Raw genomic sequence first — 17115 nt, forward strand, 5'->3', positions numbered from 1 at the left:
TAATCATGGGGTCTTGTGTTTCCCTCCTCCCCGAGCTGAACTGTAACAAGCATGAGGGATGAAGGAAAAGCCCCGGACGATAAAAGTACACAGAATCCCCCAGAGGATGCAACTTACTCACAACTGTTGTCTTAAACTTGTTGTTGTCATATTCAGCTCCACATATTTCCACCTCCACAAAGGGACACGCAATACTTCGTCCAAGTTTGGGGAGATGGCGAGCCCCGAGAACCTAGGACACCAAAGGTAAGTACTGGCATTCTCCCCAATGCAGCTTAGAGCTCAGTCTGGGTGCTCGAGTCAGAGCACAGGAGGTCCAAGTCGGCCTGACAGCCCTCTGTGGGGACCACCCAACTGCTTCCCTTTTATGGATGGGGAAATAGGGCTGGAGAAGCCAGGATCGGAACCCTGATGCCTCCACACTTATAGACGTCCCCTGCGCACAGACAACCTCCAGAGACAGCCCAGGAAAGAACAGAGGAGAAAGTGGTATTTTTTTTCTTCCTTATATGAGAAATATGATTCAAATCTCTACCTTGCATGGTTTCCAAAAGAGGAGAAAGCTGAACTCTTACAAAGAGACAATACATTGTCTGAAAGTTGGATGCATTTTTAACAATTTTCACCCCCTAAAACTGGCCACCCTGGGGTGCCCTGTATTTCAAATCCTGAAACAGTGACTGGGTGTTGATGGTTTCAACAAGCTGACATGTGTCATGAGGCGGAGGCCTGAGTTACCTTGACGGACAGAGTCATCAAGATCTTCCTCTGGGACTCTGGTGGCATGGGGTCGTACTTCTCGGACCTCATGCTCTCAGGCTGGAGGACGTAGCCCGTCCGCCCGTTGAGTGAGAACAAGGCGTGATTCATCTGCATGTACTTGTCTGGGAAGGAAAGGGAACTGCAGCTGTAAGAAAAGGTAGCCTCTTGGGCCGGCGGTGCTAGGTGGGGGAGGGGGGGTGATTTAAACCTGTTTCCAAAAATAATTTCAGGCAGTTGTTAAATTATGCGTTTCAAAAAAAAAAACCCAACTGGTGAACACCATTCTAAGTATGACACTAAAACCTACTCAATGCTCAAAATTTCTTAAATTTTTTTTCTGAGAGTTAATTTTAAAATTTCACTTAAGATAGGCTGCACAAAAAAAAAAAAAGTTTTAACTCAAACGACAGGGAAAGATCCACAAACGAAAGCGTTCTGATGATGTTGCTATAAATACCTCCGCTCCGTTAGCGAGATGCAGTAAGAAGCATGAACCGTTTGCAGAAAAGAAAATGCTTCCTAAATACATGGGAAACTGGTTCACTTACTCATAAGGGAAGTCACTGCTGGAAAGGTATATTCGAACGTTTTCTCACTTGGCATTCCCACCCAAGGTCTCTCTGGAAGGCAGTGTGGTGAGGCCTCGGAGCTCAGGCACGACGGGTGCAGGTGTCCAGTGGGTCACCTCAGGAAGTTGGCCCAAATGCCAGTGAGGTAGGACTGAGCCTGCACTCTGAGCTCTCGGTCCCGCCCCTGGCCTCCCCCACCCGTGAAGCGGTGCTCATGTAAGCTTACAGAGGGCAGGGCCGTCCGTAAGAGCAAACGAGAGAAGCGCCTCGGTGGGGGAGACCTGTTAAATAGATTAGGGTTCCACTCAATGGAATCCTGCACAGGCTTTAAAAGAACATAAAGGAGATTATTGATGCACAGACCCATCAACCAAAGAGCACAGCACTGTGATTTATGCTGCTACCACTGGTGTCAAAAACTTTTGCATGTGGGCTTTTCTCAGCAATGAACATCTCCGGAAGAGTCTGTGCATGAAGCCCTCAAAGAAGGATGGGCCAGGAGAAGAGCTCCCTGAAGACAGCCACCAAACACCTGGATCCAGCTGTGCCTGAAGCTCAGTGCCAACTCCTGGACTTTTTCACTACATGAGCTCAAGTGCTTCCTTTCTCCCATAGCCACCCTGCAACGTGTTGGTCACCTGCCATCGCAGAGCCTGACAGATGCAAATGCCCCATGTCCCGCCATCACTCCGTTCAATGGCTGGGCCTCATACCAGCATGCTGGGTGAAACCTGACGGCTTCTGGGACAGCCGGTCACACTGGTGGCCCCAGCAGACTGGGCCTGGAGCGATGCCACCAACAGTGCTCCTGTACCTGGAGTCTGGAAATTGAGTGCCACCATCTGGGACCCGCACAGCCAGAGGCGAAAGGGGTCGTAGTTGGAGGAGTCCACCCTCTGTCCCTTTGGGTAAACACGGGTCAGGCCCTTCTGATTGTATTTCAGGAGGTCGATGGGTTTCTGCCTGACGACACCGTCCGCCTTGGTCTCCACAAAGGAGCGGATTTCTCGGAAGTCGGGGTTTTCTGCACACAGAGAGGGAGACACCATTTACTCCATCTGATGCACTTTCGTAAGGCTTGCTGCCCCCGCTGGATGCGCAGGTGGTCAGCTGAAACCAGGAACCTCAGAGCCAAGAGAGCCCAGTGGTTAGGATGCTCTTGCCATAACCAGTACGGCTCTGGGCCCTTGCCCTCCGAGGATCCCAGCATGCCCACTGGCTTTCACTCTGGGATCAGTGTAATTTACTTCTTGTTTAAAACCACCACCAGGCTTGTGCCCGAAAACACCAGAGTGGTACAGTTACAGAAGGGGACACGGTGGAGGATGGCCGGAGGGATCAGCAGGAGGAGGGGATCCTGTGCAGAAGATGGGTGAACCAGGCACCACGGGGGAGGAACAGTCCACTGCCTGCAGGCAGGGGTGGGAGCAGAGCGGGTACAGGAACGTGCACCTGTGCGGGCGGCCCCTAACCCTGCTGAGTCCGGTTCTGAGGGACCCGCCGCCCAGTAACTAGGCTTCAGTGCTGTTTCTCTGGTCCTCCGTCCTGGAATCAGAGATGCTTGAGATCAAAGGGGGAGGCAAAGATGAACAGGATCTTATTAGGGCAAAGAATTTGCTCCTTTGGAGATTGGAGAAGATTCATTTTTGAATCCTTCTGTGGCAAGCTCCACGGCCCCCAAAGCCTCGAGGTCCTGCTTCCCGGAGCCTGTGACTGTAACTCATCTGGCAAAGGGACTTTGCGGATCGGATTAAATTAAGGAGCCTGAAAGGGGGAGATTATCTGGGCCCTAAAGGTAGGGTCTGTGTATTAGAGAGGTAGAGGGAGATGTGACCGCAGGCCAGGGCATGCCGGCAGCCACTAGAAGAAGCAAGGCCTGGATTCTCTTCCTCCTGAAGACCCCAGAAGGGCCCGTTTCAGCTGCACACTTGCCCTAAGGACAAGCTCCACTTAGAGCCGTGGAAAAGAAACAGGAGTCTCTCATTTTGCTCTCTGACAGCCCCTGACTCCAAAGGAAACCAGGCTTTGCAGGGAATGTTTGGGGCACAGCCCAGGGAGACCATACCTAGATTGTCCTTGGTCTTGCTGGTCGGCTTGCAGTAGACCACCAGGTCCGAGAGCTCGATGGCGATGGACTGGTTCTTCTCCCAGTACTTCATGTTGTTCTCCTGTTGGAGCCAGCCCCCAGTGTCAGCCCTGAGACTGGCCTGCATTTTCCTCCCCGGGACCCCCCCCCCTTTTGGCCCCCTGCAGGCTCAGATCCTTAATACAGTTGGAAGTGGTCCTTTGTCCTACCCCTCCTCTCCTCCCTTCCGAAATTCCTACGTTGTTTCCACCCAGAACTGGGGGCTAGCTGGGTCCCTGGGCATGGCTCCCAAGAACAGGGGTGGGGCTGAGGGTCCCCTTTGTCAGCACCCCACTCTCCTCAACCCTCTGCTCTCAGACTCCTGCCCCACCCAGTCCCCTAAAACCACATTGTTAGAGTTCTCCAAGCCCACGACCTCCCAGCCTCGTGGGCGCTGCACATCCTTGTTTGAGCCCCCTCATTGCTGCAGGGCGCCTCTGCCCTCACCCATCACAGCTTGTGACGAAAGCTCTCCAGGCCCTCAGCCCCATGCCATTTCCCCTTGGAGGACACACTATGTGATCGATCTCCATCTGTATAAGGATGAGTGCTTGCTTCCCCCTAAACCAGACCACCGTCTCAGGTTTCCCCAAATTCTGCCTCTTTCTTCCCCTGGCCAAGGGGGAGCCTGGAGAGAAAATTACGTGCAAATGATACCCTTCACCATTTCCAGGGCTGCTTAGCCTCAGGCCTCACACACTACGTGTGTGATGGATATTACGTAGGGTAGCCCCCATCTCCCCTCAGAGGTAGAATGTGTGCCCATTTTGCAAAGAAACTGCAGTACAGAGGCTGAGCAGTGTATCCATGCTCCACGGCAGGCCAGGGACGAGACCAGATGCTTCTGCACTGGACCTCACCCTTGTTAGCACCTTGCTTTGTCCTTTATACATCATCTCCTGGAGAAGATTCCTCTAAAATGCCCCCAAGATCACATCCTGGGTCCCTCTGAACCACAGCAATGACCTCCTGCTCTCACACTGTACACACCCCCCAAATCATCCTTCCTCTGCCAGTCCATGAGCTCACTCCTGCTTCTGGGCTCTACCCAAATCACTCCTGCTCCAGGAAGCCTTCCTGGTTAACTCCAGCCAGGACTAGGAAAGGAATGGGGCCATGCACCACTCATGCCTAAAGCTGTCCCCACGGAGCCATGTGCAGGTATCAAGTGTTCAGGGGGACAGCTGGTGATTAGGTGAGAGAGGCTTCCTAACAGGTGGTTAGGACAGCAGGAACTCGAATCAGACATCAGCTCAAACGCTGGCCCTCTGTTTACTGGGTGTGCCCACTGGCCACATTGAATAATCTCTCTGTGCTTCAGTTTCCACAACTAGAAAATGAGGCTAACTGGAGTATCCCCCTCCTAGAGCCACTGAGATGTAAGCAGGGAGCCCGCTGCACCCTACCAGGTGTGTGGAAGACCACAAATGGTGGCCCCTCAGACCACCCCACACCTGCCTCCCCTAAGGACAAGAGAATTGCATACAACAGGGTGGTGGGACATGTCCCACCACTGCTGAATTGTGGAAATTTGGCCTCACAAAGCGCAGAGCTGTGACAAGTCATAGGGTGCCCCCCCTTTTTTCCCCAACCTCAGCAGAAACCAATGTCTGTTCAAGATGAAAGAGCTCTTCCTCGAAATTGGGTTAACAGTTACTCTCCGGACCCGTAGGTTTAACCCAATGGGCTGTCTCAGAAGTTGAAGTCACAACCCCCTTCACGGGCCAGGCTTTAGGAAACTCACGAGACAGATCTTGGTGACTGGTCTTTTGCCCTCCATGGTCAAGTCACAGAGCCCCAAGCAGGGGGTCGGGGACAGACAGGACGATAAGGCCAGGGCCAGGAGCTGGCAGTGAGCTGGGTGTTCATCGTGTTGGTTTCCTCAGGGCTGGGGGGCGGGGGGGGGGGGAGCTCTTCCCTGTTCCCACACAGCTCCTTGTACAGCTGGTGCTGCCCAGGGGCGGGATTTGGAATTAGGCGGGTTCTGCTGACCGGTGTTTTCTTAACCTTCACACGTAATAATGAGAATTAGCAGACGTAAAAACCAATTAGAGGAGGAATGTAGATCAGAAGCAGAGAAGCCATGAAGAGCCAGGCTTGATTTCAGAACCCTTCCTGCGGGGGCGAAGAGCCTTCCAGTGAAGTTGCATTTCTCTCTGGTAAGAGCGGTGGTAAGCGCTATGCGGGGTCAGACAGACCCCAAATGATCACTCTACCCTGAGCCTTCTGGAGGTTCAAACTAGCCATAGCCTCTCAGGGGACCGCCAGGGTCCCTTTCCTCTCCATGACCGGCACGCCTACGGCCCAACCCCAGTCCATGTCTTCCCTGTCCTCCCGAGCCAGGACCCCAGCCCCCCACCTCTGCAGCATGAGCCCAGCTGAGCCAAGTGCCCACCTTGGTGTCCATCTTCCAGGTGATCTCCCGGATGCTCTGAAACCACTCGAAGAGCTCTTCCACCTTGTCCGTGGCAAACTCCACTGGGGGGTCGCCCTGCTTCTTGGGCTCCAGGATAAACACGAACGGCTTCTGGTTTTTCCCCTGGGGTGCTTTCACTTTGGGAGAGAGAACAGTGAAAGTCCTGAGTGGCCTGGATGTGAAGGCCAGACTTCACGCCGCCCCAGCCATGTCCTGCACAAAACCAGCCCAAATGCAGCAGCTACAGGCCTGGTCCGTGGGGACGGGGGCGTCTGCCTTGTGGTAGGCACGGTCTGGCCTCTCCCCTACCTCACAGCCTGAGAGTGGGCCGAGTTGTGTTCCCTCGGAAGTTCTGTCTGCAGCCTAACGCCCGTACCTCTGCAGGTGACCTTACTTGGAAAGAGGATCCTTGCAGATGTCCTTAAGGATCTTGAGAGGAGATCCTTCTGGATTTAGGATTTCCCAATCCAGAGAAAGGAGAGGGAAATTTGAGACACAGACACAAGAAAGACGGCCCCCAAAGACAGAGGCAAACATTGGAGTGTTGGAACCACAAGCCCAGGAGCGCCAAGGATCTCCAGCAGGCACCAGAAGCTAGGAGACAGGCAGGCGATAGATTCTCTCTGCAGAGAAATTATTTTCTAGAAAGAAAAGGCCACGGGAGGAGAAATTACGTGCTCAGTAATATCATTGGTTAAGGTCTCTGAGCTCTTGTAGGCCAGGCAATATTTTAAGCAGATCACATGCACCGGATCTCATTTAACCCCTATCACAACCTTTTAGGGGTACTAATCGTTTTATATGCATGTTACAGGCGAGGGAACAGACTCACTGACGGCAGCCCCCTCCCTGCCTGGGGCGCTTCCAATGCCCAGCGGTGGGGGACGTGGGTGTGAATCCACGCTCCGCCCACGTGTGTACGTACCGACATTGTAAGTGTTGAGATCCAATATTCCCCTACAAAGAGACCCTAAGGGATTGTCTTCAATAATCTGTGAAGAAACAAGACATAACTCACGTTAGTCTTAACAGGAAGAATAAAAAGACAACCAGTTTTCCAGGGCACACCGTTTAGCCGAGACACAGCCTGTGGAGCTGTTTAAAATGCATTTTCATTACAGGATACATCCGTGGGGAGAGCGCTCAATAACGAAGCGTGTTGCTGATGGGGACCCAGCGGCGAGCAGGTGCCCACAGGTTCAGCGGTTCATTTTCCAGTCTGTAAAAATGAGCCCTGTGAATTCTAGAACAGGTTCTGAAACACTTCCCATGGATCTGGTTTCAAAAAATAGCCTCGACCTTCATGAAAGGGGGCCAGCTAGCCTCCTGAAGCCCAGCTCAAGAACCTTCTGTGGCTCCCCATGTCCTAGGGGCATGATGCCTGTCCTAGGGGCATGATGCCCATGCTCTGGGATCGGCCCTGGCCAGCCTTCCCGCCGCACCTGCCACTGCACGTTTGATGCATCCCAGGGCCCGGGTGCGACAGAGAAGATCTTGCTCTCTGGCCAGCTGGGAGAACCACATCTGCTCATTGCGTGTACTACCCCACCCCCACCCCCACCCCTCCACCAGGGAAATGCTGGCTGGGGAGGGGGGTTGAGGGGTCGCATCCCTGCCTCTGGCCCAGCACGCTGAACACAGCCACGGTCCCAGCCCCACACCTTTGTTTCGGCTGCACCTCGCACTGGAATTTTGCCAGCCTTGCTGGTGATCTCTAACTTGACTTCTAAGGCTCAAATGTCCATTACTCCATGCAGTCTTCCCAGATTGCCCCAACTCCCCTAGGAAATGCCTTGGGCTCAAAAAGGCCTTAGAGTCCTCGTTACAGAGAGTCCGTCCTTGGTGCAGGGGGTCACCTACCCGCGGGTGCTCTCTGGGCCTTCTGGGCGAGAGGCAGCGAGGGGACCCAAACCATGTTTGCAATGTCACCAGGAGGGCCGCATTCACCGCCACTTAGGCCCGCCCTGCTTACGCACACCAAGCACGTTCGGGAATGTCTGGTGGCCACACTCAACTTGTTTCAGTTGCAAGCTGCTTTAAGCAAAGGACAGATTCCCCATTTGGCCATTTTCACTCCAGAGGAAATTCTCCTGCCTACGCAAAGCCTTCCAGCCCAGCACAACCTGATTAAAACATGACGGGCTTGTCACCGTGACCTTCACCCACAACTGTGGGGACAATCCCAATTTCCCTGTCACGCTGGTGTCCCTGTTCCGCTGCTCCACAGGGACCCCACGGCAGCAGCATGTGCGACACAGCCCAGCAGTTTCCTCGAAGAACAGGATGGGCAGGTCTCCCCATGCGGTGACCCGGACTCACCTGCTTCTCCAGCACCTCCACATCGACTGTTGAAATGTCCTCGACGTAATTGGATGGGAAGTACTGCTGGATTCTGGTCCCATAGTCGCCTTTCCACCTAGATGAAAACAGAGGGCATCCAAAGGCCTTCGTGGGGCCGCATTACTGATCCCTCGCCGCTGGTTAGATCCCAGCCGCTGCGGCGGGGGGCGGAGGGGGGAGGCAGCAAGTGGCCAAGTGACCGAAGGGGGTGATCATTATCTGTGACAACCAAGCACTTCCAAGGATCCTCTGCTTTTTTTAACCAGCAATGCGTGAGTGGAGGGTCGGTGTCCTCCCCATAACACGATTCTAATGTTTAGTCAAGGACACCAAGAATTTCAATGCTTTAGGTGGACATCGGCGGCCATTTGAGGCAAAAGCTCAAGTCTAGAGCAGGCTCAACCCCATTTCAAGGAGGGCAGTGAACTTAGAGCTAAGGAAGGTTCTGGAGATAGACAGCCTGCAATCAAATTCCAGCTCCGCCACCAACTGTAAAATGGGAATAATCCCAGTGCCTCCCTCAGAGAACTGTATTGGGACCAGAGGATTCCGCATATGCTGAGTGTTTTTAACGGTGCCCAGTATACAGTAAGCGCTCAAATAATGTTCTCATTACTCAGCTAAAATACCGCTCCCCTTGACCTTCTTCTCTTCCCTGTGACAGCACTGGTAACAAGAGACACAACTGATCTATGTACATGTCTCAACTCCACCAAGCCGTGGTCACCTCTAAGGTTCTCCCCACAAGCAGCGCCCAGGCACACGGGGCCACTCCCCCCAACTGCCCCCCTTTGGGTACCGTCTGCAGCCAGGGGGCTCTTTCCAGAAAGTATGTCTGACCACGCCACACCCATAGCTCCCAGAGTCTTCAGAATCAAGCGTAGATGCTTTAGCCTGACCCCACGGACTCTTGGACCTTAACACCTGCCCCTCTGCGACTCAAGCTTGACCCTCCTCCTAGACAGCCTGTTGCCCCCACCCTTCTGCCCCTGCCGTGCTGCCTAGCTTCCATGCCTTTGTCCATGCCCTTTGTATCTAGCTTGTCCCTACTAACCAGCTGAGACTCAGCTCAGGCATGCCTCTTCCAGGGAGTCTTCCCTGACTGCTACCTAGACCAAGTGTTCCTCCTCTGTGCCCCTGTGGCATCTGTCCCCACAGCTGGGAAGGCAGTCTGCCTTTTATATAACTTCTACCTCTGTCTTCCCCACTGTGTGAGGCCTTTTCTTGATCTTAATCGAATCAGTCCTCAGGGGTGGTGGGAAGCACTTAGTAAATGTTTGCTGACCTGAGTAAGCAGAGTGAGGACCGACTGACCTGTGGCCTGGTGGAAAGAGAGGCCTGGCAGACATCCTCATCCCCTCCGTTTCTCCAGACCCCTTTCAGGCAAAGACTGGCTATATCCATGGTGACCATATGTACCATTTGCCCAGAATTAACTTCATACCTGTTGTCCAGGTGTAATTACTGACAGTCACATTCCTTTTGCTCTAAAATGCATCCCGGTTTGGACAAGACCAATTCAGTGCCCTAACCATACGGGCAGCAGGTTGGGAGGACGCCCAAAAAGGTGGACGATGCTCCACTAGATGGTGCTGTTGCCACCAAAGCGAAAGAAACCAGGGGACCTGGGCAGGCAGTTCACCCACAGCCCCTCACCAAAGGCACTTACACCAGACTCTCAGCTCATCTCAAGAGCCCTGGAAATTTAAAGCACCCCACTTCAGACGTGTGGAAAGGCAGGAGGCAGTTCCACACGTGGAAAAGTGTGCTTTAAAGAGGTCTACCCACAACTTGGTAAAAGTCACCCACACACACAGCACTGGGGCCTCGACAGAGGCAGGGTACAGGACGGGGCATCGTGGGTCCAGGGGACACCCGAATTCTGGCCGTGCCCCTCAGGGAGAGACAGGTGGACACCACCACCGTTGGCACGCTGAGGCTGGGAGCCTATGAGCAGGAGCTCCAGGCCCCCACCCCCAGCTTCAGCACATCACTCTGTTGTCACTTTTTCTCTTTTGACTCTGGGGATCCAGGTAAGATTTGGATTAGAAAGAGGGCATTCTCAAAAAAACAAATGAACAAACAAAAAACTTCAAAACCCCTGACCATGAGTCAAGTTAGGAGTATGGGCTTTGGAGTCAGAAGGTCTGGCTTCGAATCCCAGCCTGCTGGATGGCCCTGGCCAAGTTACTGTACCTGTCTGTGCCTCAGTCTCCTCATCTGTAAAATGCAGGTAACCTTTCAGGGTCACTGTGTGGGTTTAAGTGAGTTCTTTCAGATGAAGTTTTTAAAATGGTTCGTTTTTTTTTTTTTTTTTAAGGTTTTATTTATTTGACAGAGAGAAAGACAGCCAGAGAGGGAACACAAGCAGGGGGAGTGGGAGAGGGAGAAGCAGGCTTCCCGCCGAGCAGGGAGCCCGATATGGGGCTCGATCCCAGGACCCTGGGATCACGACCTGAGCCGAAGGCAGACGCTTAACAACTGAGCCACCCAGGCGCCCCTAAAATGGTTCTTGACAAAAAGAGGCCCTCTATTCAAGCTGCCATTCAGATCTCTAACTCAAGCCCCGCTATCTTACGGGAGAAAGGGATGCCACATTTGCAAGGTGCTTGTTGCTCTATGGTAAGAAATAATCCTACAGGGAAGCCTGCTTCTCCCTCTCCCGCTCCCCCTGCTTGTGTTCCCTCTCTCGCTGTGTCTCTCTCTGTCAAATAGATAGATAAATTCTTTAAAAAAAAAAAAAAATAATAATAATCCTATAAGACCACCTACCCGGGGACTTATGGATGGGCAGCGAAACTTTTTCCCAGGTGGAGAGGGAAAAGAGGTAGCTGAACGCTGGCACACACCCAGGGAGCTCTGGCCTAACGATGTCCCTGCTTCCATCCAGGGTAGGGCCACTGCACAGGACCAAGCAATAGCTTAAGAATTTGAATTTACAGTAACACACAGGCTCACATAATGGGAAGAGCCCGCAATAGTTCATAGCTATACAACCTAGGAAAGCCCCCTTTGCCACCTCTGTAAAGTGGGGGTACCCACAGTCAACCCCAAGAGTCATACCGAGAATCTGGAGAGACCACATATGAAAGCAATTACCACAGCCCTCGGCACCGGGGAAGGCCTCAGTAAGTGGTAATTTCTGCTATAACTAAAATAAAACTTAGTATGATGCGATAAATGGTTCTTAACGCTTTTCTGAATAGAGCAGGTCTTAAGCCACCTTCCCAGAGAAGGTACAAAGGTCAAAGCCAGCCCGGAACGACAGAGAAAGGGGGTCCAGAGCTCAGCCAGCACCTGAACCTCACCTGCAAGAAGGGATAAGTCAAGTTCATCCAGCAAGCGGCCCAGCCCCTCTCAGCCTTACCAGCCCCAGGGCTCCTTGGAGACGTTGTGAATGAGGGCCCCACGGCAGAAGCTCAGCTCATCGCTTCGCTTGGCTTTGTAGTCATACAGAGCTTTCACGGTTCTCTGAGGCTTTCAGGGAAAACAAGAAGGAGAAGGTCAGGCTGGGAGACAGAAGCAGAGAGGCATCTGCCTTGATTCTCATTAGGAAACAGGATGCTTAAGCCCGAGGTTACAGCGCCATCTGCTGGCAGAGGGCGGGCACTGCAGTGCAAAAAAGCCACCAAAATCACCAGGGAGAGGGGATGCGGACTGGCCCAAGGTCAACCAGCTGTTAAAAGTGGCTGAGCTCAGAAATCAATCAGTTAATGTGAGTTATTGCCATAGTTCATGATGTTCTGTAGGAAGCAATGTGGGTTCTAGAAGCTCTGCCATAAGAACTTCCAACCAGAGCTGGCTTTATCTGTGCATCTCCCTTCAAGGGTGGATACATCTTTCCCCCATGAACTTCACGGGTCACTGCCAGGCTCCAAGGCTGCAAGGTACAGCCAGTGGCAAAGGGAGGTGCCATACAATGGCTTGCATGAGGAGCAAGTCTCCAGCCTGACAGAGGGCAGCAGAGGTCCTAATGTCAGGTCCTTCGTTAACTAGAGAAACGAGCCATCCATCGGACGCCCAGGCTGGCAGGCGGCACAACAAAGTGACGAACAGCACATGCCTCCAAGCCTGATGGCCCGGGTGCAAATTCCAGCTCCATACCTTCCTAGCTGTGCAGTGGGCATAGAAACAGCACACCACACATGGGGCTGCTGAGCATTAGTGAGCTACCAAGTGCTTCGGACAATGCTTGCTATGTGGCCATCCATATGCCCGTTAGGACTGATCTAGTCATTCCAGTTCCAAGAACGCATCCGAAGGGAATAATGCAGAAGATGCCCAATGCCTCACATGTGAAGTTCATTTTAACGTTACCCAGAACAGCAAAGACTAGAAATGACCCATATGGCCACTGATGGGGATGCAGCTAACCTAGCAGACACCCAGAATATTCTGCAACATTAAAAAATTCTTTTTTTAAAAGTTAAAATTGCAATCCCTGTGTTTCACCTGAATTACTTGGCTCACCAGTTTTAGTAAGAATGGTCATGAAGAAAATGAGCAATGGAGAAACCCACACAGGACCAAGGCGCAGGTGAACAGAACACAAATGGCAGGTGTGCGGGGGCGGGGGGGTGGGCCTGCAAAATGCGTCTCCGTGCAGGCAAAGGCCCAGGAACGCAGAGAGCGACTGAGTTCGCACGGTGAGACCAGGGCTAATTATCAGTCTTGTTTTCAAAGTGGTGTTTTTTATTGTTAAACCATTTTCAATCACCGTAATTGCAATGATTTTATTTTTGAGGCGCTCCCCCTAGTCTGGCAGCTTGTGATCACGTTCAGCTACCATCGTGTTTCACTTGTCTCACTTAGTACAGGAAGATTTTCTCTACAACTTGGGTTGGTTGCCAGGATTTAAAAATGGGGGAGAATTCACGTAAAATATCCAGATCACTGGCTTGCAAAACCAGGAGACCTGGCCTGCTCTCTGGAAAGGTAGCAACTGAGTGCGAACAGGGCATAGCTGTCCTCAAGATGGGGTGTGAGTTCCTCAGTTTACCACAGTGTCCACCACCTGACATCCGGCTGATAGGTGGCCATGTCATCCTCACTACCGACGCCTTCTTCACTTCTAATCAAAGTTCCCTAATAATTTCACACACACTCTCCCCTTGCCCACATCCTTCCAAGCCTTCATTTCTTGCTGGAAGGGATTTGCATTGGCTGAGGATTATAAATCTAAAAGAAGAGAAGAAATTCATCTCTGGATTTCCACAGAGCCCGTCAGCAGGGCCCCTTCCTTAGCAAGAATTATACATGAACTGTGTGCCAGGTGCACCCCACCCCCAACCCAACAGAAAATTCGCCATTGTTCTTCCTCTGCGGTCCAAGCACCGTGTGAGCTGGAACCAGAGCAAGGAGGAGCTGGGGGCGAAAATTTAACACCCACGCCCACCTGCGTGAAATCACACCACCAGCCAGGGTGGGAACAGGAGATAAGGTGCACACTGCAAATGGGTCAGTGAACCAAACGGAATTTATAAACACCACGGGCTCAGTCAGTGAGCCAGAAACATCTGAAAGACTTTAAATCCAAAGCCGTTTGGCCCAAAGGTGGTTCATCAAACCTCAGAATTTTAGCACGACACCGTCGCTTTTAGGTGGAATTCTATTAAGCTCTTCCCTGAAACCCGATGTCTCATTGTCAGTCATCATTTTTTCTCAAAAAAATAAAACCAATTGGGAGGGGGCAAGTTTGCCCAAAAGTTCCCTTGCCCTGTTAGGCTGGGGGGCGTGGGGTGGACTCTGCCTCATTCTAGGGCCCGGGTCGTGGTGTGAACAAGAGGGCTAGCACCGTACCATGGAAGGGTTGATTTCACTGGGATCCACATACATTCTGCTGACGTCGTACAAAGAGTTTATGTCTCTTTCCTGAAAAAGAACAAAGCGAAAAAAATGGAAGCATCTGAGTTCCTGGGGCAGCCTGACAGAGAACAAGGGTTCTCGGCCACCCCCGGGCCGAAGAGGTGAAACCTCCCAGTTTCGTCGTGCCTCCTGGTAGAGACGGTAAAAAGCCGTTAAAAAGCTCCCCCCAAATCGGAAACTGCACCGCCAAAGGAGAGAGGCCCCTGTGCCGGCCTACGCTGTGCCAGGCACTGCAGTCCTTTGTGAAAACCGAAGCCCGGGGAGCAGTGCGTGCGGGAGCTCCCCGCTCGCGCCGTATGCCTCTCCCTGACCCACGTTCCATGTCCGCGGCGGAACACGGGCCACCCCCTCCAAGGATCTGCACCACGGAAACTGGCAAATGCCATAAACCTGGACACGTTACACATCTACCGGCTCACACTGAAGACCCACCCTGCCCTATCTGCTCTGTCCCTGTCTCTCCGAGTCCCCTCCGGGCTTGTGCCACAGCCGCTCCCTGACCTAGAACCGGCTTCCCCCACAGCTGCCCAGCCCCCACTGGTCCCTGCTGTCAGGCCTGGGCTCTCGTGCTCACCCTCCTCTGACCTTCTCCGACAGCTCCTAAGCTGTAGTACTAAGCAGCACCCACCCTTGTTCTGTTGGCTTCTCTGTCATCCTCACTGCCCGGGACAGCTTCTTTATGTGACTGCAAGCTGTCTAGCTCCCCCGTCCAGAACTAAAATGTCCCAAGGCAGGCTTTGGTCCACCACACTGCCAGGAGCCACAATCATTCCTGGCCCATGGCTGGTGTATCCTGAATCTCTTTTCAATACATCGATGAACCGGGACGCCTGGGTGGCTCAGTCGGTTAAGCGTCTGCCTTCAGCTCAGGTCATGATCCCAGGGTCCTGGGATCAAGTCCTGCATCGGGCTCCCTGCTCAGCGGGGAGTCTGCTTCTCCCTCTGCCTGCCGCTCCCCCTGCTTGTGTTCTCTTGCTCTCTCAAATAAATAAATGAAATCTTAAAAAAAAAAAAAAATCAATGAACCCATGTGACAGGGGCAGAGATAAGGTCTGTTCTCTGCTCAGAACCGTCCAGTGGCTCAGAATAAAAGCCAGCGTCTCCCAGGGGCCTGCCCTGCACAAAGCAGTCCTTACTTACATCCACCTCAACTCTGGCTCACTCAGCGCCGGCCACACCAGCTGCTTCTCTGAGCCTCCAGGCGTGCCCTCACCTCAGGACCTTTGTACTTGCTGTTCTTCCTGTCCGTAGCTGCACGGCACATTCTTCCATGAACTCTAGCGTCTGCTCAAATACCTCCTTCTCAGTGAGATCTTTCCAGAGCACGCTCGAGAACTGTAGCCCCTTCCCCATCACTGCATCCACGTCTCCACCTGCCCAGTTTTTTCTCTATAGTACGTGTCACCCTCTCACACACCATCTTTTTTTTTTTTAATTTATCTCCTTTATTATCTGTCTCCCCTACACTAGACTGCAAGCAGCATGAGGGTGGGCTCTTTGTCCCCAGGACTCAAAGCAGTACTGGACACATGGTGAGTGCTCAATAAAGGTTTGCTCGAAGAACGGACAGATGAATGATACTCCCCCAATCGCGAGCGAGTCAACCACCTACCATATTGTAGCGCTCCAGGAGCTCAGGCGTCACGGGGTAGCGCAGTCGCATCTTCCGGTAGAGCGCGTGTTTCTCATAGTAGCTGACGAGCTCCACGAGGCTCTCGAAGTAGGCGGAGGTCCCCAGCACAAAGTGCCGGCCATCCCGGTGGATGCGGCAATGCTTTACCTTGCCCCTGGCCCTGGAGGGGGGCAGATCACACAGAGTTGGCAACCGAAATCCCAGAAACCAGACAGTTGTTCTACAAGTCCCGCTAATTAGAAACCACCTAGCTCTCCATCGTGAGGGGACCAGATAAATGAACAAGGGACGGCCCTCCTGGGGAATACAGTGATGCGGGTTTTTTCAACACAGATACAGAAAAAGCTGTATCTTGCAAGAAGCACGGAGTGACTCGGGCGCCTGGGTGGCTCAGTCGGTTAAGCGACTGCCTTCGGCTCAGGTCATGATCCTGGAGTCCCGGGATCGAGTCCCACATCAGGCTCCCTGCTCAGCGGGGGGTCTGCTTCTCCCTCTTACCCTCCCCCTGCTTGTGTTCCCTCTCTCGCTGTCTCTCTCTCTGTCAAATAAATAAATAAAATCTTAAAAAAACAAAACAAAAGTAAAAAAAAAGAAGTACGGAGTGACTCAACAGCTGGCTTCTCTTGTCTGCCCACTCCGCCCGGCCCCAGTTACAGGACTTGACTTTGGGAAGGTCCTGGTGTCCAGATCAGGGTCAGCAAACAATGGCCCAAAGGCCAAATGTGGCCCCCGCTCTCGCTTTTGTAAATAAAGTTTTATTGAAACACAGCCACGTTCATCCACTTCCGTGTTGCCCGGGGCTGCTTTCACCCTACAGCGGCAGACGCTGAGTAGCTACAACAGAGGCCACAGGGCTCGCCAGGCCTGTGATATTTACCCTCTGGTCCTTTACAGGAAATGTTTGCTCATCTCTACTCCAGAACTCTGGGATTTGATGCCCAAATCCTTAAATCTTATCTTCAGTGGCCCGACTACTACAACCATGAATTTTTTTTTTTTTTTCCAAAAAGCAAACCAATCTTTTATTGCCTCACCCTGCTGACACAAGAGGTGGGAAAACCCCCCCAAAAAAACCCCACAATCTTCAGTCTTACTAGCTTTTATCAGCAAGAACAGAAACATTTGGGAAATTAAGCTTTGACCCTACCTTTACAGCCAAAAAGCATCTTCTTAAACTGTCTCAAGGCATAATTACAGTGAACTACTCATCTTTTAAAAATTTTACACGTTAGAGGGGTGCCTGGGTGGATCAGTCGGTTAAGGTCGTGAGATGCAGCCCTGTGTTGGGGTCCTGTGCTGGGCGTGGAGCCTGCTTGGGATTTTCTCTCTCCCTCCTCTGCCCACCCCGCCACCCCCCGCCAAGCTTGTGCTCTGTCTCTCAAATAAATAAATACACAAATTTTGC

The 17115-nt window shown here is 52.5% G+C and overlaps 1 protein-coding gene across 1 annotated transcript in view; it reads right to left on the minus strand.

Moving 5' to 3' along the window:
- The window catches only part of PLCG2 (phospholipase C gamma 2), a 143268-nt gene that overhangs the window by 28747 nt on the left and 97406 nt on the right, over nucleotides 1–17115 (minus strand). Inside the window, exons 19-28 of the mRNA XM_081807867.1 lie at nucleotides 15690–15870; nucleotides 14012–14083; nucleotides 11580–11689; nucleotides 8192–8288; nucleotides 6798–6864; nucleotides 5852–6009; nucleotides 3397–3499; nucleotides 2146–2355; nucleotides 739–884; nucleotides 118–232 (exon numbers count right to left, since the gene is read on the minus strand). Coding sequence (XP_081663993.1) covers nucleotides 118–232; nucleotides 739–884; nucleotides 2146–2355; nucleotides 3397–3499; nucleotides 5852–6009; nucleotides 6798–6864; nucleotides 8192–8288; nucleotides 11580–11689; nucleotides 14012–14083; nucleotides 15690–15870 — 1259 coding nt within the window. The remainder of the gene's footprint in view (nucleotides 1–117; nucleotides 233–738; nucleotides 885–2145; nucleotides 2356–3396; nucleotides 3500–5851; nucleotides 6010–6797; nucleotides 6865–8191; nucleotides 8289–11579; nucleotides 11690–14011; nucleotides 14084–15689; nucleotides 15871–17115) is intronic.

The sequence above is a fragment of the Leptonychotes weddellii genome, chromosome 16 (genome assembly GCF_054177405.1).
Source record: "Leptonychotes weddellii isolate Sample4059 chromosome 16, ASM5417740v2, whole genome shotgun sequence".
Taxonomy (NCBI): Eukaryota; Metazoa; Chordata; class Mammalia; order Carnivora; family Phocidae; genus Leptonychotes; species Leptonychotes weddellii.